Genomic DNA, 25,570 nt, shown 5'->3' with positions numbered 1-25,570 from the left:
AAACTTGCACCTTGGAGTGGATCAAATAAGTCATCAATGCTTGGAATAGGATACTTATTCTTTATGGTAACCTTATTCAATTGTCGATACTCAATGCACATTCGAAGGGAGCCATCCTTCTTTAGAACAAACAAAATTGGAGCACCCATGGTGAGACACTCAGCCTAATAAAATCAATATCTAACAAATCCTTCAATTGATCCTGATTTCCTTAAGTTCTGCAGGGGTCATATGGTAAGAAGGAATAGAGATAGGTTGCATATCTCGGAGAAGGTCAATACTGAAGTCTAATTCCCTTTTGGGAGGAATACCGGGAAGATAATGAGGAAACCCTTCTAGAAACTCATTTACAATCAAAATTGACTCAAGAGTAAGGGTTTCGGAATTCATATTTCTAACTGTAACAAGATGATAAATGCAACCCTTAGAAATCATTTTTCTTGCCTTTAGGCAAGATATGAATTGACCCTTGAGAGAATAATTTCTCCTTTTCCATTCTAAGATAGGCTCATTCAGAACCTGAAATATGACGAATTGGGTCCTATAATCTATAGAAGCATAACAAGAATGAAGCCAATTCATCCCGAGAATAACACCAAAATCTAACATATCAAGCTCTACAAGATCAACATAGGTGACTCTATGAGAAACAGAAACAGGGCAATTTCTATTAACTCGCCTAGCAATAATAGAATCACTAACGGGTGTAGAGATATAAAAGGGATTAAAAAAGATTTCAAGAGCAACATTAAACCATCACCCCCGAGTCTACATTGGACGTGGCCGGCACTTGAGAACCATTGCTAGTCCCCAAGAGAATCCTTGGCCTGGCTCATTACTCAGCGGAAGACTTATTCAAGTGAAATAGGAACCTCCAATGCAAAACTCAATGCATAATGTCTCATAAATAAAATAGTTTAACTCAAAACTAGTCTGAAATTCTCAATAAACATAATTGTTCAACTCAAAGTCTTTAAAACATCAACAAGGGACAATGAAAGACTCCATATACTACTATTGTCTATGAAGCCTCTAATAACTATGATAGATATCGGGACAAGACCCACGATATCTTAACAATACTGAAATCTAAATATGAAGCCCTCCGAAAAGAAATAAGGTTCACCAAAGCTAGCTGGAATGCAATGGGATCTACAAAGTGTCGGTTGATGATCCTGAATACCTGTATCTACATCATGAAACGATGAAGGGCAAATGGCGTCAGTACATTGAATGTACAAGCATGTAAGGGGGAAACTAAACATAGGGATACATAGCTAAAATGATAGAAAGGGAAAACATACTCACCTCAACTCATTATGAAAGCAACAATAAAAGATGCAATATGTATAAAGCTTTTAAAAATGTAGATAATAACTCAAATGTATATAAAAATACTATAATGAACTATTTACTCTTATTTGGGAGATCCTCTAACCGACAACCATCACTATGAGCTACGTGATGATACAACGTCTCTCCCACGCTGCTACAACTGTCTTATACCTTCCTGGGGTATAGAACATCCTCAACTAAGTGGATCCACTAAACTATGCTTAAAATCAATAAGGAATCATCTAAAAAGTATGATCTTTTACCCACGTTGGCATGCATGATTTATGAGGATTTTCAGTTGTCTGAACTCATCCCCATATTGGTACTCAATACTACTCCCAATAATATATAACTCATGCTCAAATGTTTAAAAATATAACACTTCCTCAATTTGAGATAATTACACAAAAATTCTCTTAAAAGAGATAATGCTCAAAACTCCTCATAACTCATTTAGAAATCGATGTTTCTCTCTTTTAAATGTAAAAGCATTACATACTTGGGAATACTTAGTTCCCTTATACTCATTTTGAAACATGAAAGACAACTCTCCTTATTCTAATACTCATTTACTCAAGTCTTAATTCATGTTCTATAAGATGGTAAAGATTTCTCAAAATGACTGAAAAATATTTCTTGAACTTTACTCTTAATCTTTACTTTAATTTGAAATAAAGATTTAAGAGTTATGATTAGGATATATATAGGATGTCTCAATTATTAATGAAGTCTTAGATAGTTGGTATTGAGATGAGAGCAAAGACATGAATTGAAAGAACTCATAGGGATGAAGAATGGAGAAAAAAGGGGCCTGACGACCCTAGCGTACTGCTTGCGCAGGTTGCCAGGTCTTAAACTACTAAAGGTAGTTTGGGTTGCACTGCTGGCGCGGCGTGCTAGGCCTTAAACTATTGAACAGTAGTTTGGGCGCACTGCTGGTGCGGCGCGCTAGGCCTCAAACTACTGAACAGTAGTTTGGGCGCACTGCTGGCATGGCGCCCCACCCCCTACCCAGATTTTTGACGAATTATTCTTGCTCAATTCAAGGCCTAACTCATCTAGAATCAAATGATTTCCTCCCAAACTCATTTGGATGAATAAACCAAACAAAATTAATCACATACCCACTCAAATCCATCAAGAACAACACTCATTCTCAAGAATCTCACCTCAAGAACTCAACAAGACTCCATTGTTAAAGAATGAAGCTAAAACCTCAAGAATTTCTCAAGAATTAAAATCAACCAACCTCAAGAACGAATTTATGCATGAAAATCACATGATTGGCGTGAGGGTGAACGAACCCAACACTATGAGAGCTTACATACCTCGAAAAAACCGAGTTCTTGGCTAAATCTTTAAGTTCTTGAAAGAATGCTTGAATCCTTTTTCTTTTCTCCTCTTGAACTTCTCTTTAAAAACCCTACGCACTTTTTGGAATGAATGAAAACTGATCTCAATCAGTTTATACCCCTATTTGGGTGAAAAATGTGCTAGGCTAGTGGGGTAAGGAAAAGACCAAAATACCCCTTCTTAAAACAGATAAAAATGCCTTAACTAGAGAGGTTGCACTCAAACGGGAATAACTCCTTCATCCAAGCTCAGCGACGTTGGAAAGAGGACTCAAAGACATTCAATTTGATACCTCATGGGCCTCTTAACTCTTCTTGTGCTAAAAGTTATGGTCGTTTGAAGTTGACCCAAAACTTAAAAACTGATCAAAGTTCAAGGTGTTGCAATATCTCCCCCTTGGGAACATTCGTCCTCAAATGAGATCACACTAGATAGAACAGGGTGGAATACATTTAACAACCTCATCTCAAGCATGCAACACGCAATTTACTTATACTCAATATATCCACTTATAGAGCACCAAGAAAAGAGTTAGTACCTTAGTTTGGAATTTCTCCAGAAGCAAGAAGAGAAGTGTATCTCTTTTTCATATCCTCCAGCCTCCCAAGTAGCTTCCTCAATAAATTGATTCCTTCATAAGACCTTTACGGATGCAACATCCTTGGTTCTTAACTTGCAAACATGACGATGAAGAATTTGAACGGGTATCTCCTCATAAGATAGTTTGTCCTTAATACCAATATTCTCAGTAGGTATAATAAATGAAGGATCGCCCATACACTTCTTCAACATAGAAATGTGGAATACAGGATGGACTGATGCTAACTCTGATGGTAACTCCAACTCATAAGCTACATTGTCAATCCTTTTGGATATCCTGTAAGGATCAATGTACCGAGACTGAGCTTCTCATTCTTACCAAATCTCATAACACCCTTCATGGGTGAAACCTTCAAGTAAACCCAATCATCAACCTCAAATTCTAAGTCTTTTCTCCTAACATCTATATAGGATTTCTAACGACTAAGTATAACTAGTCTAAGACTCTTCTCCTATACAATGAGCCTGTAACTCAATAGTTTTAATCAACAATAGAATCCTTGATTTATCTAATCTTTACATGAGTTTCTATATGGTATCAGAGCATTAAAGATTTTTCGCTCTTTAACATATTAGATTCAAAAACCAAAAATAACCACATGTTTGAATTACAACAGCCTCTTCTACCAACACTCTATCAACCTGCTCACTTCAACATTTTATTGTGTCTTACTCTATTAAAATCAAGCCAACAAATTGTCTTATATGGAGGATACAAATGTATCAGTTGATTCAAGTGATGAGATTAGCATACCTCATCACAAAGAATGAACCAACAAAAAGTTCATGTTCCATCGGACAAACTGTTGGGAAAACTGTAGCAGTTGAGAAGGATGCAAAAGACAGAAGCAGTATTGATGACTCGGAGGAGAAAGATGGGTTACTAAGGAGTTAGATCTCAGACACCTTGATAGAAGAAAACATGTACCTAATTGTGGACTGCTCAACTGCCAAGGAGATGTGGGAATGCTTGGACGAAGCTTATCTTCAAGCAACAGAAGATAAGAAGTTCCATCTCAAACAATTGCATAGTGTTAGGCTAGGAAACAAAAATATTGATGAATATATCAAAGAATTCAAAGGCATATGTGATGGACTTGCAGCCATTCACAAACCTGTGGATAAAGATTGCAAAAATATTTTGCTAGAGGTCTAGGTCCCAAGTGGAAGACCTTCAAAACTGTCATGCTACGTAAGACGTCATATCCCACTCTTAATTTATTTGTTAATGCTCTTAAGGATTTTGATATGAGGGAGGATGAAGAAGAAGTGTCGTAACAAAACCATACACATAGCATTCTCTGCCCAAAGGGGCAGGGGGAGAGGAAACTACTCTCAAAGAAGAGGAAACAGTAGTTTCAACTCTAGAAAAAGTGGTTTCAAGCCCGTTGGACAAGGAACAAGTTCTCATAACAATAAATATGGAGTAGGTTCTCAGAACAGTTCTCCAAGTGGAAATCAGGAGAGGAATAGTATTGAGGCATGTTAAATATGTGGTAGGAATAATCATAATGCTCTTAAGTGGGTTTACATGTGAGACTACTTTTATCATATTGCAGATGAGCTGCCACAAGCATTGGTTGTTGCTAATCTACAAAACACTACTTATGACACTTTGTATGTGCACTCGGGAGCAAGTTGTCATATGAGACATAACCCATGTATTCTCACTAATCTTAAATATACTACAATGGATCAGATAAAATCATTATTGGGAATGGATCAAAATTAGACATAACACATGTTAGGAACATATCAGGATTAGGCCTGAAGTTAAGATAAGGTCTTGTTGTTCCCAAGATTAATAAGAATCTACTCTCAGTTAGTAAAATTGCTAAGGATAATAGTTGCACTAATGAATTTGATAAAAATAACTTTGTTGTAAAGGACAATAAGACAAGGACACTGCTAGCCAAGGAATCTAAAAAGGAATAAACTTTATGCTATGAAAGATAACAATCTCTATACTTTAACTGGTGCACACGATTGGAACACATCAGATAACATGTGGCATACTAGATTAGGACATCCTAGTTTGAGGTATTTAAAAGTTTTGAATAGTAATAGTTGCATCAATATTAATAGTTGGAATAAAATACTTATTGTTTGTTCTAGTTGCCAGTTGGACAAAGTTGTAAACTTCCATTTGGTTTGAAAAATAAAATTGAGAAGTAACCTTTATTGAAAATTGATTGTGATTTGTGGGAACCTGCCCTTATCGAATCTTCTCAACATATGAGATATTATGTTGTGTGTTGTAGATGATCACACAAGATATACATGGCTTTATCCACTGAAAAAGAAATATGAATTTCTTGAAGTGTAAAATTCCAAAAAATGGTGGAAAAATAATTTGCTAAAGAAATTAAGATATTTTAGTGTGATGGAGGTGGTGAGTTAATTAAAACATACCTCATCAAACATTTGGAAGGTTGTGGCATTGTCAGAAATATTTCATGTCCTAACACACCTAAATAAAATGGAGTTGCAAAAAGAAAACATAGATATATTGTGGAAACTAGTTTAACCCTACTATTCCATGCTAACCTACCTTTGTTTCTATGGGTTGAGGCTTTCCTCACTGCAGTGTTTTTCATGAATAGACTGCCCTCCTCAGTCCTAAAGATTGTGACCCGATTTGTTAAGTTGTATGGGGAGAAATCTGATTATAACAACCTAAAAGTGTTTGGTTGTAAATGTTTTCCATATATCAAAGGTAGAAACAAGTTAAGTGCAAAGATTTACCCTTATGTGTTCATAGGATACAACAGCTTACACAAAGGATACATGTGTTATCATCCCTCTACAAGGAGGGTGTACGTATCCAAACATGTTGTTTTTTTTATGAAAACACATTACCCTATGTGTCTCTAAGTCAAACTCAGACTAACATTGATGTCCCACCTGATCATTTGGCTATTTTTTTTTAATCTTTCTCTAAACTATAGGCGCATGATAAGCCTTATTCAGGGGAAGTACAGACGAATAGTACGCAAGTTATTGGTGAAAATATTACTACAACAAACTTTATACCCCTTGATGATGATACTGCTGCTACTGACCTCTCCTGTGCAAAATTAGATAATTATAGAACAAGTTAAAAATGATGGTCCAGACATTAGTAATGAGACTCTAGTTGCAGGTTCAGGATCAACTAGTGGTAGTGAGGAACAGGTTGAACATGCAGGTCCAGTCAATGATGGTTCATCAAATTCCACTTTCTTTGTGACTAACTCACATGGAAAACATTTAGAAGTTGACTTCTCAAAGTGCAATTTGCCAGAGTATCACCAACCTGAAGATACTAAACTACAATCAGCTACTTTAGTTGATATACCTCCTGAACCACAAGGACATCATATGATCACCATACACAAGGCAAATTAACAACACCTATCACTTGTTGCTCACAACGACAATAAGATTTTGAGGGAACCAGATACTACTAAGAAAACACTAAGGTCTCCTCATTGACTTGCAACTATATAGGAGGAAATCAATGTTTTACATACTAACAAGACATGGATATTGGTGCTTAAGTCTCCTGGTATAAACTTGGTTGGTTCGAAATGGGTGTTCAAGAAAAAATTGAAAGTTGATAGAATAGTAGATAAATACAAGGCCATACTTGTAGCTAGGGGTTTCTCACAGCTTGAAGGGATATATTTTGAAGAAACATTTAGCCCTGTGGTTAAAGCCACAACTATTAGGGTGATCTATCCATTATAATTAGCTCAAAGTGGGAAGTCAGGAAACCAAATGTCAAAAGTGCCTTCCTCCATGGTTTCCTACAAGAGGAGGTGTACATAAGTCAACCTCATGGATTATTGATCCTAGATATCCTCAACATGTATGTCTACTGAAAAAGGCATTCTATGATCTTAAACATGCACCAAGAGTCTGGTTTGATAGGTTTAGCATACATCTCTTACACCTTTGTTTCATCTGTAGTAAGAAAGATACCTCCTTATTTACTTTGAAAACTCACACAAGCCCCACATTTCTTCTGTTATATGTATATGACATTATTGTCACATGAAGTAATCCATCACATGTCTCTGAGTTGGTTCTATAACTTGGAAAAGAGTTTGCTATGAAAGATCTTGGCCCTTTACACTTCTTCCTAGGAGTAAAGGTTAAGTATTTTGAAGGGGGATTTCACTTGAGTCACAGTAAGTATGCTTCTAAGTTATTGGACAAGACAAAGATGAGTTTAGCAAAGGTTGTAGCTACTCATTTGGCTCAAAATCATGGCTTACATGAAGTTGTGGGAAGTCTTGTAGATGTCTCCTTATACATAATGATAGTAGAGAGTCTTCAGTATTTGACACTCATAAGACATGATATCACACATGCTGTGAATCTAGCAAATCAGTTTATGCAAAGTCCGAACATTGAACACCTTCATGGAGTCAAAAGGATTCTCAAATATATCAATGGTACTCTACACTTTGGGCTCAAAATTATTTCACAATCACATTGTATGTTGTATATATATTCAGATGCTGGTTAGGGAGGTTGTACCATCACTAGGAGATCAACTACAAGCTATAACATTTACCTAGGTGCAAATTTTATTTCTTGGACTTCCAAGTAACGTACCACAATAGCATGATCGAGTGCTGAAGCTGAGTGTAGATCACTGGCCTCCACTACAATAGAAATGACATGGATCATATATCTACTTCATGAGTTTGGGGTGTTTCTCAAATCTGTTCCTATATTGTATTGTGATAAATTAAGTGTATGGTACATGACAATTAGTCCAGTTATGCATGCTAGAACCAAACATGTTAAAATGGACTTCATTTTGTTCGTGAGAAGCTGGTCAGAGGACAACTTCTTACTTAGTGTGTGAGGTCCAATGATCAGATAGCTGACATTAATACCAAAGCATTGACAAAACAAGTTTTTTTTGGGTTTCGAAGCAAGCTAGGAGTAACAGTTTCGCCACTCACTAGCTTGAGGGAAAGTGTTGAAAGATGAATGGAGCTAATGATAGGAACATGTCCAAAGAACTAGGATAAAGTATTGTAGTTATCGTAGTAGTAGTAAACCTATATTACTCATTTAAATTATATTTTTGTATTGTAGTAGGACTCTAAGTATAACTAGTCTAGGACTCTTCTCCTATATAAGGAGTTTGTACTCGAACAAATTTAATCATCAATACAATCCTTGATTTCTCTAATCTTTACGTGAGATTTCTACAAAAAAAAGTATTGTAAATCTCAATAATTAGCAACACTTGATTGACTTTTGAAATTCCATCTGTGATACATACATTGGGACAAAGGGAGTAATATATATTATTTGAAAATTAAGTAAACTATACTATAAGTCACAATAATTAACAATTTAAAATATTTAAAGACATATAAAAAGTTCGATTGACCCTCAAATTAGTGCCGCGTAAATAGGAATAGATGAGTAACATATATTGTTTAAAAATGATGTAAAAGTAATATAGATCACAATAATTAAAAAAAGGAGAAAAGACATAAAGTCACCACTGAAGTTGTCCCGGATTTTCAAAAAGACACCTTAACTTTGCAACCGTCCTATTACCTCACTAGACAATTTTGAATAGATATTATTATATTATTTTTCGATCAACCCCAGATTTTAAGAAACAAGTGTGTTCACACACCAATCATTACATGACACGTGTTAATTTAATTTAAAATGTATTTTTTTTCATTTTAAGTTTTTTCTTTATTTCTTTCTCTCTCTCTCTCTAACTTATTTTAATTTAGATTTTATCTTAAATTCCACTTCATATTCCACCCCACTTTCAACTGATTCATCCCTCCATTTTCTTTCTTTTTCTTCAGCTCCCACCCTCACTCCATCCCCCACGTCAAGTTGAACCCCTCTCCCATTTTTTTCTTTTCTTTTTCTTCTTCATCTTCTCCAGTAAAATTCTTTACTTTAGTGATTTTTATAAAAAGAAAAATTTCATACTATTTTCTAGACTTTATTGAATTATTGATAAAAAAACTAATTATTTTTCTAAGAAAATTTTAAATTTTGAAGGTATCATCAATTACTCCTTTTCCTTTTCATATAACTTTAAAATTAGAAATGACAATTTTAAAAGAATCAATGAATTCCTCGAAAATTGAAAGTACTTAATTGAAATCGGATAAAAAAACTATATGATACTTCCTAATCATCTTGAAATCTAATGAGTTTATCAAATTGTTCGAAATGTAAGAAAATATTTAGATAAAATTTTAAAATTAAAGAGAGTAAAACTAATAGTAGTAAAAAAAAAAAAGGTGAAGTTGTGGTAAAAATGGTGACATTGAAAGTGAGAAGCTTCAATGGAGATGACAATGAATTTTTGAAGAAGAAATTAGAAAGAAAGAGAAAAAATAAAAAGGAAAAAAGTTAAAATAATAAGAAAAATAAGAAAATATATTTTATAATAAAATACTTGTAAAAATAAAATTATATTAGTAATTTTAGGTTGCTCACTCTCTTTGAGAGAGTGCACACTCTCTATGTCAGGTGGACAAAAAATGATGTAATAATATTAGTTCAAAATTATTTAGTGGGGTAATAGGATGCCCTCATAGTTAATGTGTCTTTTTGAAAATTCGAGACAAGTTCAGGTGTCACTTTATGTCTTTTCTCTAAAAAGAGTTAAAAATTAAAGACATATAAAAAATTAAATTGATTCCACATAAATTGAGACAAGAGGAGTAACATATATTATTTAAAAATTACTTACAAAAGTACTATAACTTACAATAATTAACAACTTAAAATATCTAAAATCATATTAAAATTTAATTGACTCTCTAAATTCTAGCTATGCCACATAATTGAGACAAAAAATAACAGATATTGAATCAGTGCTAGCACGGAAACTTGTGTCTAGTATAAATATATAAGTTTTTGTTTTTCTTTAAGGAGTAAATGTTGAAGAAGCCTAAATTAATTTCTATTTTTATTTTTTTCTATTATTTTTTTTCTTACATAGAAGGGAATCGAGGAGCTTATGGGTAGTTGTTCAATTGATCGATTTGTCTTTCTATTTTAATTTCTATAATTATGTTTAGTATTTTCTTTGTTTGCGTCTTACTTTCCTTTTTAATATGTTATGTACTTAAAATAAAAATTACAAAAAAGTAGTATATCAATTTCCTCTATTTATATTTAGTACTTTTTCTGTCTCAATTTATTTGTCTTACTTTTTTTTTAGTATGTTATATATTTAAAAATTATAAATCACAATAATTAGCAACTGAAGAAATATGAGTAACTCGAGTCATTCAGTGAATTGACCAATTTGTCCTTCTACTTTAACTTCCTCTATTTATATTTAGTATTTTTTTCCATTTCAATTTATTTGTCTTACTTTGCTTTCTAGTATGTGAAATTACAAAAAAATAATACTATAAATTACAATAATTAACAAGTTAAAATATTTTAAAAACATATTAAAAATTTGATTAATTCTTGAAATTTCACCTATACTACGTACATTAAAACAAAGAAAATAAAAAATAGTCAAAAATTATACAAAATTATTATATATTATAAATTACAATAATAATAACTTAAAATATTCTAATTTTAAAATCATATAAATTTTTTATTTTTATAACATATATTGGGCACTTCTTGTATCTACTAGTAGAGTCTATAGACTTTTAAAACTGAAGGACAATATCGGTAATTTGTTTAGCTTGGAGGGTTTATTGAGGGTTTTAGCTGTGAGTCGCAGAAAACGGCTTCCTCCACTAAGCTCGTCAATGGCGGTTCTCAGTCCCTACTTGAACTAGCATGCGAATAGTCAACCCCCATTTTCCCATCAACATCCTCAATTCATTCTAGTTTTTCCCATTATTGGCACCCATGTTGAAGGTTTTGACATCCTCATGTCTGCAAAATCGTTTCCACGCCGTCACAACGTCGTTTACCCCTCAAGTTCGGCGTGGAACTGAGTCGAATACGCCATTGCTTCAGGTTTTAGGTTCCCTAAGAAGTTCAAACAGTAGAGGCCCCTATTTGTATCGGCGATTCTTTTGTTCAGATTCTACTGATGGGTCCGAACCGAATTCCGAAGCTAAGCAGGTCGAGGGCGAAATTGAAGTTGGAGATGCTGATTCAAACGCTTCCGCAGCAATTGTTCCTACTGTATTTAGGCCTGAAGATTGCCTAACGGTTAGTTTACATTTCCGGCCGATAAAAATACTATACTTACTTTGCACTAGCTCTTGGCTCCGAACCAATTAGATTTACATGTGTCTTTGCACTACTTACTTCAATTTACACTTCTAACATGTTTGGTGCAAATACCAGTGTGTTAAGTATTTTCCTGGTTCATCATTTGCAAATTCACAATATTCTAATATTTGGTGGCTGGTAATTTGACCCCCTAAACAAAAGACACCGTCACCATGTCAGCTTGTGCCCAAAAAAAGATGTAAAATGACTGTTGGTTTTATGTTTGCGTTGGGTAGTTGTGGTGTGATTTTAGTCATTTTTATGACCACAAATGATGAAATTTCAATTCTTTGTGGTTGGCATTGACGAAAAATTGGAATAAATTTCATATAAAATAATTTTGACTTTGGTTGCAACACTATGTCAAGATTAGGGCAATAGCAAGGGATGGTTGGTTAATAAGTTAGCTTTTAAAATAAAAAAGGTGGATCACAAAGATCATATTTTCTAGTTTACTCGAATACTCATTATTTTTTAGTAAAGGGCCTTCCCTACCTTGAACTGTCCTCATACAATGTTGTGAAGGTCTTCAACATTTTTGTTTTCAGGAACAACTCTTGATGCTCTCTCCGTCTCAAAAGAATGTTTTTATTATTAGATGCTTTGATCCTCATACTTTGAACCCTGCCATTCCGTTTGGGGCAAAAAGAATAGTATTGTTGACTTTTTTTAATCATGCTGTAGTATTAAGGAACCTTCATTTTTCTCTTAGGATCTTCAAACTATATCACATCGATTGAGCAACTCTTTTGATGCTATTGGAGCTTCAATTAGCATTATCATTTTAATGAAATGAGAATTGAAGATTTTTTTTAATGCAACCCTTCGTTGTAAAGAATCTCGATTTGAATTTTCTTAGGACATCAGAAAACCTCACATGAGCAACCTTTTTAATGCTATTGTAGCTTCAATTAGGATTACCCTTTTAGTTAAACTCAGATTGGGTCAACTTACTTCTAAGCTCACAACATTGGATCGAGGGATCTCTCATTTTATTAAGCCTAATTCAAGGTCTATTAAGGAGTCAGAAGTGAGCCACAAAATCCACACCACAAATAGGTTTGCAGCCTTAGATAATGATCCATTGATGGAGAAAAATGCACTACACAAGGACCCAAGACAGTTCTTATTATCCTCTTCTTTTTGAAAGAATTCCCATTGTCAACACCAATTTTGAAATTTAGGAGACTTCTCTACATGGTGGAGGTGTCCTCGATATGGTTGATGATACAATGACAACTTCAGTGGGGAGTATTATTCCTTTCCCTCGCTTCAGATGCCCTTTAGCTGACAGAGATCAAAGTTCATGAGAATTGGTTTGCTGATGAAGCTGAACCTTTGGATACCCAACTCCTTGACCCAGAGATGGATGCATTATATGTGTCCATTAGAATATTTTTTAATGATGAATACTGCCAATGGGGTCAATTTTGAGGGTTATTGGGGGGGGGGGGGACTCTCACTTATTATGAAAATAGACAGAAGAGAATGAAAAGAAAATGGAGATTGCTTTAAAGTCGGTTACTACACCAAAACAAAAGGGAGTCTGGAGGTGCAGAATTTAGTATTCGACATGATTTTTCTAGAAATTGATACCAAGAGGGGGAAATCAATTAATCATTGTTATGAAATAAAGGTTGACCCCATTCACAACTCCAGGTTGAGGATCGGCCTATGCCCTAGTTTGAGCCTAATCTGATGAGCCACAACTTTACTAGCACAAGGGGTAGTACCATGTCCAACACCACGTCCCGCGGATGCATTAGTTCGACCAATAGCAGAAGAAGCACGTTTTTTAGCCATTTGCGAAATAACATTTCAAGGTTAGACTTGATTCAACTCAACGCACGAACAAGGGATGAAAAAGGGAAAACATCCTTGATATTCAGTAGCCTTAAGGTCATAAATATGGACACATACATATAAACAAAACTCTACTAAATACTACTCTAGGGATTTAAGGCCTAAGCTCTGATACCAACTTTGTCACATCCCAGAATATCCCCTAGACGCGACTGACACTTGCTAACACCACCTGTTGGGTGAACCAATTTTCCATACATTTAACCATTTCTATAAGCACTCGAATAAAATATGTGCTACTCCAAACACATTAATAGTCATTAAAAGCGAATTAGTTATCCAACCAAAATTATATATCAATTATGAAACAAACAAATACTACATCTCTAGCCCAAATATTTTGACATCTTTTGGGCCACATTTTTTTTTTCGATACAGGAAAGTAAATTTTATCGAAAGAGTACCAAGGCGGTGCTATAAAATTCAATAAAAAAAAGTCTACAGGATAGCTATTACATCTTAGACTTCCATTAAGTTTCTGCCGCTGTTCTAATTATGTTCTATTTACAGATTAAGATACTGTTTTGGACACTTCTAATTGCTATTCGCTCACTATTTAGCCACCAATTTGAGCCACATTAGCTGCCACCTTATGCCACACCAAGGATGGTCTTGAGATTTCTATTGTCGCCTTCTCTCTGATGATTGGGAATATGTTCCCTTAATCTGTGCTGCATGTCAGTGCTTTCTTCACCTCTGCAATTTTAGTGTTTCGACGAAAAAATCCATTATGATGTTCCACTGACAATTCACATTTTGAATTATTCTATTTATAGATACCCTTTACTATTACAACTACTGTCCCCTGGTATGTGGTTTTCGATAAAAGTAAATTCAAGGTGTTCATCTTACCTTGAATTCAAGGATACATAATACAATGGCAATGTTAGTTAGTGGAATATTAGTGTTTAGTTAGTCTGACAAAAAAAATATCTTTGTGCTTTTCACACCTGAAAACTAGGTTTCATGTATTCAGTAATAATTATTCAACTACTTACCTTTTCATCTACTTCCTTCTTTTATTGTCCGACAATTTTCAGATGTAAAGGAAGTTTCTATTTACTAGAGAATCCTACAAGCAAGAAGAATGTTGTGACTTGGGAATGTTCTCAGTTAAACCATCTGCATAATAGTTGAGGAACTTTCTTTGAAATCTCCTATTAATAGAAACCCATCAATCCCTGAGTACTTCCTGCCTTGTCTCCCTTTGGACCATTTGTAACTTTCCATGTTGCCTCTGTCAGCTCTATGTCAAGGCTGAAATTTCAGAAAGTTCCTACATGGATTATTCGATGATAGAGCTATTTGTCCTTTCTTGGATTCACACCAACTAAAGTCAACTCTCATTCGACTAGGCATATCCAACATGCCTTTACTGCATCTAACTCTATGTAGTTTCTAGATTTGATCGGCATATGTACCTGGAAGATACTCTAGTAATTAGCTTGAATAAGTTGAACAAGAGGATCTGAGTGCCTCCCCGTGAAATTGTCACATCTCAATTTTCTCTTCTCCCACATGACTATGATCCCATTTTATTTTTGTGTAGCATGCGTCGATGCCCATTCATCTATCTATTTCTTTACATTTCTTTAGTTCCATCAACGTCACCAAAACTATGTGTTGCATCCCATGAAACCCAGCATCTATTTCCCCACATTTCATTCATTCTCATCTAGGTCACAATAGCTAACTTGGTTTCTCGAAACACAGGACACTGGCCTTCCGGTGCCTCACATCATTTTTTCAAAATTTCTCTTTTGTTAATTTATTTGAACCCCTCGTATTCCAGCGAATGATTTTGATTTTCATTGATTAATAAGTCCAACATCCTTCTTGTTCAATTCTGAATGAAAATTTGAACAGGAAATACAGTCTGTAAGAGCAGTTATTGAGACTTGGGAAATGGGCCTGCTCTCTAAACTCTCTCTTTCGGTCCTTTCTCCGACGTATTTTCTGTTACCTCTTTAGCAATGGTGAAAAAAACACTCTTTATTTTGGTTGAATTTCCTTTTCGAGTTATTAGACATTAGTGATGATAGGTGGTTCTCATTAATAGAGCTCAATAGGAGACTTTCTAGCACTATCAAAGTCGATGTAGAAATTTAGCGGTGTGTGTGTGAAACTATAAAACAGGATCACAAGCGAGGGGAAACATATGCATGAGATGGGGGAGGAAAATTCAAGTGTGTACTTATAGTCCTCCAAAATTACAATAACATACATAAGGATTGAGGTATGGCTGGGGGAGAGGAAACCTGCCATGATTATTCCAGAGAAGAACTCCAATTGGAGATGGGGGAAATAATATCAAAGCTTCTCTGGTTCTTGGGGAATAATACCAACTCCAAATTTTAATCTATATATCCAAGATATCAAACCTTTCATTGATGCTCAAAGTTTCCACTGTGTCAAAACATGGTGCCACAAGGAATGTAGTTGGGTACAAACAAAGCTAAGATTAGCAATGAGATGAACAACAGTCAATTTCTATCCAAATGCTTGATAAGATGTTCCAACGTCTCATTCAACCTTGTCCCAATACTGAAACGATTCATAAATGGTTTGTCCAACAGGTGGCCAATCATTGCAGGTCTCAAAATTACAGCTTTAAAACATAACATGTTCCTTTTTTTTTATCTCCCTTCTAGACAAGCAGCAGTAAGAGTTGAAGCAGGGGACTGGTTCTGGAATGGAAGAAGACTGTCACTATAATGGTGGTCGAGATAGAAGGTTCAAAGTTAGGTTTAAGCCGTTGGTATTCCACTGCATTTCTGGGCAGCAAAGACATATGGGATCGTAGGAGATTTATGTGAGGGATTTGTTGAAATTGATGAAGATACAAGGAACAAACTCCACCTTCAATGGACAAGGATTTGTGTGAAAATTCCGATATAGTGTCATTGTTGATCTTGATATTTGTGCCTGGTGCGACAAATCTAAACCAATCAGAAAAGTAGTTCATCTTGGCATGAAGGTTAGTGAGCTGCTGGTCAAGTCTATCCCTCGAACCAAGCAATTCACCCAAACACCCCATCTCTTGTAGACACTTGCCTAGCCACGTGGGGACTCAGGCCAATGTTTGGACAACAACTGTTACACCATTCCAAAGGCACAAAGAGGAAGGTCCAAGGCAAGAGAAATAAAAAGAAGAATTAAGTGAAGAAAATTTAATGGAGAGTTGTTGGGCCGATTAGTGAAAATCGATTTTAAGGCCCTCAATATGATATCCACTACAGACCATCATGGGAAAGAACTAGAAACTATAGACAGTAGACACAACTTTGATTCACTCAACTGAGCAGTATTCTTCAGTTGTTCGGAATCAGATGATGAAGCAGAGCCATCATGGAATCTCAACATTCTTCTTTCATATCATATTCCGACCCCAGAGTCAAGCATGCTCAGCAGGTTTGGTACTGAATTTTCATCAAACTGTCATCTCCCCCTTCCAAGGTAGGGCGAAGGTGCAAGCTCGCATGTGGTGCACAGTTCCACTGTTATAGAAACATCAAGGAAGTTAGTAATGGGGAAGGTATGCAAAGCTTCTGGATTAATCTGCTGGATTCCAACAATTCTTCCAACATGAATTGCTTGACACAATTCTGCAAATTGGAACATAAGAGGCAAATTCAGTTAAACAACATAAGACAACATGCAAGAGGAATAAGAAAAACAAAGATAAACAGAAAGTTGAATTGGATAAATTGTTTTGGTGTATCAGTTATGATGGTTAGAACATCTGAAACATGGCAAAGTTCCACAAATCCTTTTATGTATGAGGATTAAAATACTATCAGAAGCAGTGGTGGTCAATAGCACCAGCTTGTATCTGGTGGACCATTTGGAAAGAGAGGAACAATAGATTTTTTTTTGGGCAATGGTAACAGTAGAGGAACATTAGCTTTTTCGAGAATAGAAGTAAATCTGTACAGATTATCAAGCTAAATTGTTTTTTCTTTTGGTCATTTCAATTCTGGTATAAAGAGAATTATGTAGTAGATACTACAGAATCACTTGCAGATTTTTTTGATTCCCTGTAAGATCCTAGGCCTTTGTAACTTGCCAAATTCAGTATCAGCTTGGTACTGGTGAATACATAGTTACATTTCTAAAAAAAAAACTGTCTTGGAATGTTAAGGGCCTGAACGGCCGTAATAAAAGAGACAATATTAATCACTAGTGCAGATGCATTTTTGGAGAGTCCAAGTTAGATGGCTCCAGGGGGGCTCAGGCACCTGATTCTGAGGAGAACATGATATTCATGCCTCGAGAGTTGATATATTCCTCATCTTTCCTGAGTGGAACTAATGCTTTAATAAATGAAGCAGCTAACACTTTCTAAAGTCATTTCTGATCATAAGCCAATTCTTCTTGAAAGATTGGGAAGTTAATTCTTCCTATTTCAAGTTTGAAAACATGTGGCTGAAATTAGAAGGCTTCCTAGATTGAGTCAAGGAATGATGACAGGGATACCTATTCAATGGGAGTCCAGATTTTGTCCTAATGCAAGAACTAAAAGTCTTAAGAAGGACATCACAACTTGGAACCAGGAAGTATTTGGAAAAGTGGAGGAGAGGAAATCCAGAGCACTGGATGAGCTGTTCACTCTTGAGCAAGCCAATGAGAATAGACAGTTGTCACAAGTTGAAGGGATGCGAATGTTCAACTTAAACATGGCGTTGCAACATATTGCCAAAGCTGAGGAAATCTCATGGAGACAAAAACTATAGACATCTTTGGCTCAAATAGGGGGACAGAAATACAAAGAATACAAAGTACTTCTGGAGAAAAACTGACACTCACACAAGGAATAACACATTGATTAGCTTAAGGGGGGTGCGGGGGGGGTGCAAATATAGTGATAAAGAAGGGATCAAAGGTGAAAATTTGGATTTTTACCAGAAAGAGGAAAGAGCTGGGTGAGAGAATATTTTTGAAAAAGAGAAGGTGCTATCTACCATCCAGTCTTTTGGTTCATTTCTGTATTCCAAATTTTGCTAGTTGAGATAATGCAAGATTCGTGTAAAGGTGGTACTTAACAACCTTCCCTAAAAAAGAGAAATACTAATGCAACGAAAACACCGTTTCTTGTAGGCTTCTTATTTGCTCATCATTCTATCTGTTTGAAGATTTAACGGGTGCATACCCTTTTCTTGCCTTCTTGTTTGGTTACCTTTGGATAAGATATATCAGTGAGACTTGCAGGGCTTTATAATTTATCATGCTAAAAATACATGAAGTGCGTACCTGTATTTTTTAATTCTTTTTAATGATGCATATTGTTTTCTTGTTGCAGGTTCTAGCGCTGCCACTTCCTCACAGACCATTATTTCCAGGGGTTTATATGCCTATTTATGTAAAGGTATGGTACCTTGTCTAGAACGGGTTAAACTATATCTTACTTTGTCTTTTAGATGTTCAAATAAAATACTTCAAGCATTCAGAGCATAATTTAATTACTGATTGTAGCAATTGTGTTACTCTATTACATCTTATCATGTCATATTGCCTTTGTATTGTGGTTACTTAAAGATTAATTCGCCTGACGGGTTGGGTTTGGTGCCATAATGGCTTAGTGAGATTTTTATTTAAGAGTAGAAGGATCTTAATGATTTCATCTACGAAGTTTCATCACCGTTGTGTGATTATTATTTTTGAATAAATTGGTTTCTTATCCAGAAAAAAAGCTTATACTAAATTATAGAGGTAATACCGGAAGGATCATTGTGATGTATCATCCTTTGGCCCATAGTTTTGATAGTTGTACTGTTTCAACTAGTGTTTGGGAGACTATTTTCCTCCTCTGACGTCTGTAAAACCAGTATTCAACTTTAAGAATGCTGCTTTGCTGATGAAAAATTCCTGTCTGAAGTTGTAAGATTGAAAAGCTAAAATCCTTCAGATTGGAGCAGTGAGCATCGTTTGCTCAGTTGTAATATTCTTTTGCATTTGTTAGTTTCCAGAAAAAGATAAACGATACTGTAATGACATGCAACAAATTGATCTGAGACTCCATATAATGTGTAAGTTTAAACTGCAGGATCCTAAGGTATTAGCAGCCTTGGTGGAAAGTCGAAAAAGGCAAGCACCTTATGCTGGTGCTTTCCTTATAAAAGATGAGCAAGGGACTGATCCTAATGTTGTGTCTGCATCAGATACAGAAAAAAACATCTATGAGCTCAAAGGAAAAGACTTGTTTAGCCGTCTTCATGAAGTTGGTACACTTGCTCAGGTATATCTTGTTGTTCCTTATGTATGCTGGTGCTTTGTTTTTAGTGATTGAAGAAGTTTCTGATCAAGGTTGATGCAACTTATGATGAGCTAGATAACAAGTATTCAAGGAGACCAGGTTATTCTTATTGGTCACAGGCGGATACGTATGACAGAAGTGGTAAGTATGCTTTATGTTTTGCTGTTTTAAAGTACCTCCATATGTTTCTTTTTTGTCCTCTATCCTTCTGTTTTTAACCATATTTTCCTTCATCTCCTGATTGTGAAGACTGTAGATTTAACATTTTGGGTTCATTTACTTGTATACTTTTCTCTCTTTCCTACCTTCTGTATTTGAATACACAGTCCTTTTCCTTTGGCTTCATAAAACTGAGAAGCTATGGAATAGAGGGCTCTTCTATTTTGCGGCTAAATGAGTTGTTTTTCTGCTGTTGTGTATAATGTCTTTCCAATAGAATGGGACACTTATTTATTCTTGGTTGCTTTTTGCTAGAGAAAGTAGCACTGATATTGTATTTATTTTTGGACAGCTGGTTTCCTGTAAAGTCATATGAATGTATTTCTTATCCAATTTCGGGTTTGTAGAAGAGAAAGGCAATTGAGTTAATTCTTTGATGTCTTTGACTGTCGATGCATTTGATCTGAATGCAATCCTAGACTTTTCCAATATCAATATTTTTTAATGAAATCCCCGAGGGCAAGTGGTGTGCAGTTCAATACTTGGGGATAATGGGCCCGCCCTTCTATCCTTCTCCACCTAAATGCCAAGCTTTTATCTGCAGCAAGGCTCGAATCATTGATGTATGCCTAATCCACATATCATGCTGCGCTCTTACCACTAAACCAAAGCCCTTCCTTAAGGCCATAGCAGTTGGCTCTGGAGTCTGCAAATCTGAATTGTGACAGCAAGAGATGCAATTGAATAGTTGGTCCCGCTGGGCGTACCAGAAATTCGTTCTTGACAGATTTGAATGTACAAAATAAATAACTGCAATAGACACTTAAGATATAGTAAAACACACAGAAGTTTGAACAGAATCCTAAATGTTTGCTCTCTAATATGGTCAGAGTCGTCTTCTTGGTTTTAGGTGTAAAGGTCTCCTAATTTTTCCTTATATTTTGTGGTTGAGGACCTCTTTCCCTCTTTTATTTGACTTAAGTCTCAATCCCTCAGCTCTCTCAATAATAATTCTCCTATTATATTATACATACTGTTTTATGTTTGCAGTCAGATTTCCTTCTGCAGTTATTTCTTTTCTTTCAGTAAATAATATCTTCAGTGTACTAGTGAAACAATTTGTGGACTATGCAGTTAGATTTGACACACTGTTGAATGTTCACTGTCAGCATATTGTTGTTTCTTTCGTCTCAATAAACCATACTGTGAAATGTACAAGAGAATCACTTTTGAGGACTGAAACAGTGACATTCATTTGCAGGTCAGCGAGGAACCCCTTACAGTGAAAGTTGATCATCTCAAGGTATGCGTCAATTGTTTGGCTTTCTTTCTACTCAACAATGATGAACTCATACAGCTTGATGTTTATTTTTTATTTTTTCAAATTTTGCTTCCTTAATTATGTTGCAGGAGAAGCCGTACAACAAAGACGACGATGTTATTAAGGCAACATCTTTTGAAGTTCTATCAACCCTACGAGATGTTTTGAAGACAAGTTCTCTTTGGAAAGATCATGTTCAAACTTATATCCAGGTGTGAGTCATTTCTTCCTAAACGTTAAGCCCTAATTGTTTTATTTGGTGAGAACTCTGATATTTTTATTTATTTGCTAATCTAATTTACTTTCTTACCCTCTCTAAATGCGTTGCCTTTTGATATTCTGAGTGACACTATTGTGAAGCTCCAAAATGATGGTGGATTCTGCTTAACTTCACCCCCTATGTTTGGCATTTCATGTTGTTCTTCTTGGAAGACGTTGTTTGTCTTGGTGTTACTCAAAGCCATGACTAGATTTTCTGCCTTATTTTGGTGCCCTACTGAAAGAGGAGACTAAGGCCTCATTTTTTTGCAAGTCATGAAGGTTTGAATTTGAATGGTTCAGATCTCAATTCATTAAGGGGTCGTTTGGTACAAAGATTAATAACGCAGGGATTAGCGATTGCTAGTAGTGCAGGGATTAGTAGTGCAAGGATTAGTAATGCAGGATTTATTTTTATCAAGTGTTTGGTTCATTGTTTACCACTTCATCTTGTGTTTGATTAAAACTCTATAAAGAACTTTTTTCCAATTATACCCTTGAATTATTATGTAATTGGGTCAAGGTAGATAATTGCCGGACAATATTATTTTTTTATGGCCTTCTAAATAGCTATGAGAAGAACAATTTTGTTGTCATGTGTGCTATTTTTTCACTTTAATTATTTGAGGATAAATAATTGTCATCTTAATAAATTGATCACCCACAAAATGTCAATTTTCAATTTAAAAAAGATAAACCATCTACTTTTAAAATCGAAAAGACGGTCAACAATGGTAAAATTAAATAAACCATCTACATTTACACATAAAAATTGTAAGTTGTAATTTTAATATGTATGTAATTTTTTAAATTGTTCAAAATACAAATAATTAGAAACATCATGTAGTGATATATTTGCCTATTTAATTAGTAAATGTTAAACAACTCACATTTCAAATTTGTATTGATTTGTATTGGATTTATTTAAGTAACAAACAACTCTCTCTAAATAATTTGTAAGTTAATTTATTTAAATAAATTTACTAGTACAAATATAAAACATAAAATCAAGAAAATAAACAAAATAATTAAAATGATTTGAGGGATATTTTTGTCTTTACATAGACTTATCCCATGGTATTATATCCTATGTATTACTAATACCTCCAAATTGAAGGTATTAGTAATGCATCCTATAATACCATGTAAGATGTATAACTAATCCATGAATTAGTTATACATAGGCCCAAATTCCTACCAAACATAGAATTAAATAATACCATACATAATACATGGACTATTTCTTATAATGCGGCCTACCAAACGACTCCTGAGTGTGTTATTTTGAGATGATCTTCTTGCTATGCCTTAAATCGGTTACAACTAACTTTGGAATCAATAGTCTTGTTTTTCCACCATAGGGTCTCAATAGAGTTAGAAGAAAGTACTCAAAAGGACTTCTTGTAATTTTTTGGTGTGACAAAAATAGAAGCTCTTTTATTATATTGCCTAATGCCTATATAATGACTCAACCAATAGTTCTCGGTCTTCAGCATTACTATGTTTATCACCATTCAATATTCTAACTTCTTGAAGCTGCAGCATATTGGTGATTTCAATTATGCAAGGTTAGCAGATTTTGGAGCAGCAATATCTGGAGCCAACCAGCTGCAATGCCAGCAAGTGCTTGAAGAGCTAGACGTAAGTTCCTGTGGTTCAAGAAGTTAGATACATACCGTTTTCTGTATGTGAGTTTGTTTCGATACATAGATTGATAGATGAATACCAAACGGTGGGTATGGAAGGTGGGGATGGACATAGATCCTTCTACCTATCATGAGTGTTGAAAACATAGCAATGTTTCTTTTGTATTTTGATTCCATGATCATTGGTAGCAATCTTCACCTGTGTTGAAAATATAACAATGTTTTTTGTATTTTTGATTTCCTGATTATTGGAAGCAATCATCACTGGCAGAAGGATCTCCCTTTTGTCCGCTGAACAATCAAAATATACTGGCATACATAAGATTAAGTGAATGTCTCTTGTATGTTGTTTCATAGTTAACCTCATAATACCTGTATCAGGTGCATAAACGACTACAACTTACTCTGGAGATAGTGAAGAAAGAAATGGAGATCAGTAAGATTCAGGTAAATGCACGTCAAGATGCATACCAGAACTTTGAATAGTTATGCATGCATTTAGAAATTTACTTCTTTGTTTTCTGCAGGAATCAATAGCAAAAGCGATTGAAGAAAAAATAAGTGGAGAGCAACGCCGTTATTTATTGAATGAGCAATTAAAGGCCATAAAGAAGGCATGTGGATTATGTGCAATTTTCTTATAGTTAAACTTGCATATGTTTATTCCTATATATGTTGAGCTTCTGACTCAATGTTATGAATGAAAGAGTTGATTTTCAGTCCTCAAACAGGCATTTTCAATGACTCTGATTTTGATTGCCTTATTGCAGGAACTAGGTTTGGAGACGGATGACAAGACAGCTCTTTCTGGTTTGTTTTCTCTTAACTAGTTCTCGAACACTTGCGTTGCACGTTTATTGCATACTAAATAGTACTATAAATACTTTAAAAGTTCATGAATTTGAGCTATATTATTTAGCCCAAATAATAATACAATTTTTTATAGTAAATTAAATTAAAAAAGTCTTATAGAGAGAACACACACACACAAAATAACAAAGAAGAATTTTGTCAATAATTTACACGTACTCTAAAATGTGGTTTTCATTCTTTCATTTGTCAATAATTTACACAAAGATATAGTCAAGCCGCACTTTGCAACATTTTGGACGGACCTGGTTTTGGTTTTGAAGTCAAGAGATGAAATTACCTTATCATTAGATTTGCTTTAAGGGTTAGACATACAATTTGTTAATTCCTTTTTATTACATCTAATGGTGTGACAAAACCTTTGTTTATTACTGCAGCAAAGTTTAGGGAAAGGCTGGAGCCTAACAAAGAAAAAATACCGGCTCATGTCATGCAAGTTATTGAAGAAGAACTTACAAAACTGCAACTACTGGAAGCTAGTTCAAGTGAATTCAATGTGACACGTAATTATCTTGATTGGTTGACTGCCTTGCCATGGGGTAGTTACAGGTTTGTTGCCTATCTTGACTGTCTATTGTACCTTATATTGTCCTGGTTCAGTTCAACTGATGCTATCTGTATCCTTGATTAGCTGTAATATTGGAATCTGTTTGAGAGAAGCTGACTTAATGGAATAACAAAAGTGTGATTATTTTTTGAGAAGGTAACATATTTGTATATATATAAACTGGACTATACAATTAGAAAGCAGTGTAATCTTCCATATTTAGAGAAAATAGTACAACTAGAGTTCCTAGCACTTTTGTCTTCTCACAAGTAATCTAAATCATCAAAAATAGACTCCACAGCTTCTAAATTCTCTTGTTTACTCCAAAAATAGTAAAGGAATTGACAATTTATCTTCAGTTTCTGTATAGAACTCTTGCTGTCCTCAAAAATCTTTGGTATCTGTTCGTCCAAATTGTCCACCAAATGCTAGTTGGGACAATCCTCCATCTCTCTTTCTAACTGGATAGGCTGCCATCTCTATTCCAACATGCTAGGACTTCATGAATTCTCCTTGGCATGACCCACCTAACTCTTCCGTAATTGATCTGTCATTCTACAGAGCAAAAAGATATCACCCAGAATCAAGATTTTGTTTCATTTTTTCTTTTTTGGCCAAAAGGCATGTGGAACAAGCAACTTGTATGGAATTTTCACTTTCCCTATCAATTTCCAAGGCCAGCGACCAATCTGATTATTTGGAAGGTCAAGTTCCTTGTAAAGTTGACTTAACAGAAAATTCACCTTGTCTATTCCCAAGCCAAGATTACCCTCTTCAGTAGTAGAAATCTCTTTGAATTGTTCTTGGGTGTAGTAAACATTGTTAGCATGCCAATCTCCCTGTCATTTGACGGTTTTTTGAAATTGTGATTCGATCATGAGTTTAACCAGACCCCACCCACAGTTGCTCCCTGCTGCTAATTCAAGATAAATATCAGGGGAGAGCTGCTTCAGTGATTTTTGGCCTAGCGAGTTGTCTTTCCGAAAGGATGTCTTCATTCCTTTCCTACTTTGAAGCTGGATTTGTTTATGAGTTAGGCCATAAGCTTCTGATGGATTTCCATAAGCTGACCCCATACGGGTTGTTCATGACTTTAGTTGTCCATTTCCATCCCATATTTATCTTGA

The 25,570-nt window shown here is 35.1% G+C and overlaps 2 protein-coding genes across 4 annotated transcripts in view; one reads left to right on the top strand and one right to left on the bottom strand.

The window, feature by feature from the left end:
- The window catches only part of LOC125828795 (chloride channel protein CLC-c-like), a 1,181,495-nt gene that overhangs the window by 105,116 nt on the left and 1,050,809 nt on the right, over positions 1 to 25,570 (bottom strand). The gene's annotated exons all lie outside the window — the stretch shown is intronic.
- Positions 10,991 to 25,570, top strand: part of LOC125828790 (lon protease homolog 1, mitochondrial-like) — a 31,536-nt gene continuing 16,956 nt past the window's right edge. The window contains exons 1-11 of the mRNA XM_049508112.1: positions 10,991 to 11,463; positions 18,689 to 18,754; positions 19,433 to 19,624; positions 19,718 to 19,783; positions 21,063 to 21,104; positions 21,212 to 21,334; positions 22,923 to 23,021; positions 23,408 to 23,473; positions 23,554 to 23,640; positions 23,797 to 23,836; positions 24,274 to 24,445. Coding sequence (XP_049364069.1) covers positions 11,155 to 11,463; positions 18,689 to 18,754; positions 19,433 to 19,624; positions 19,718 to 19,783; positions 21,063 to 21,104; positions 21,212 to 21,334; positions 22,923 to 23,021; positions 23,408 to 23,473; positions 23,554 to 23,640; positions 23,797 to 23,836; positions 24,274 to 24,445 — 1,262 coding nt within the window. The 5' untranslated portion in view covers positions 10,991 to 11,154. The remainder of the gene's footprint in view (positions 11,464 to 18,688; positions 18,755 to 19,432; positions 19,625 to 19,717; positions 19,784 to 21,062; positions 21,105 to 21,211; positions 21,335 to 22,922; positions 23,022 to 23,407; positions 23,474 to 23,553; positions 23,641 to 23,796; positions 23,837 to 24,273; positions 24,446 to 25,570) is intronic.

The sequence above is a fragment of the Solanum verrucosum genome, unplaced genomic scaffold (assembly GCF_900185275.1).
Source record: "Solanum verrucosum unplaced genomic scaffold, falcon-dt-bn FXZP01000198.1, whole genome shotgun sequence".
Classification (NCBI taxonomy): Eukaryota; Viridiplantae; Streptophyta; class Magnoliopsida; order Solanales; family Solanaceae; genus Solanum; species Solanum verrucosum.
Note: the sequence above shows the minus strand (reverse complement) of the source record. Positions and strands in the feature narration are given on the sequence as shown.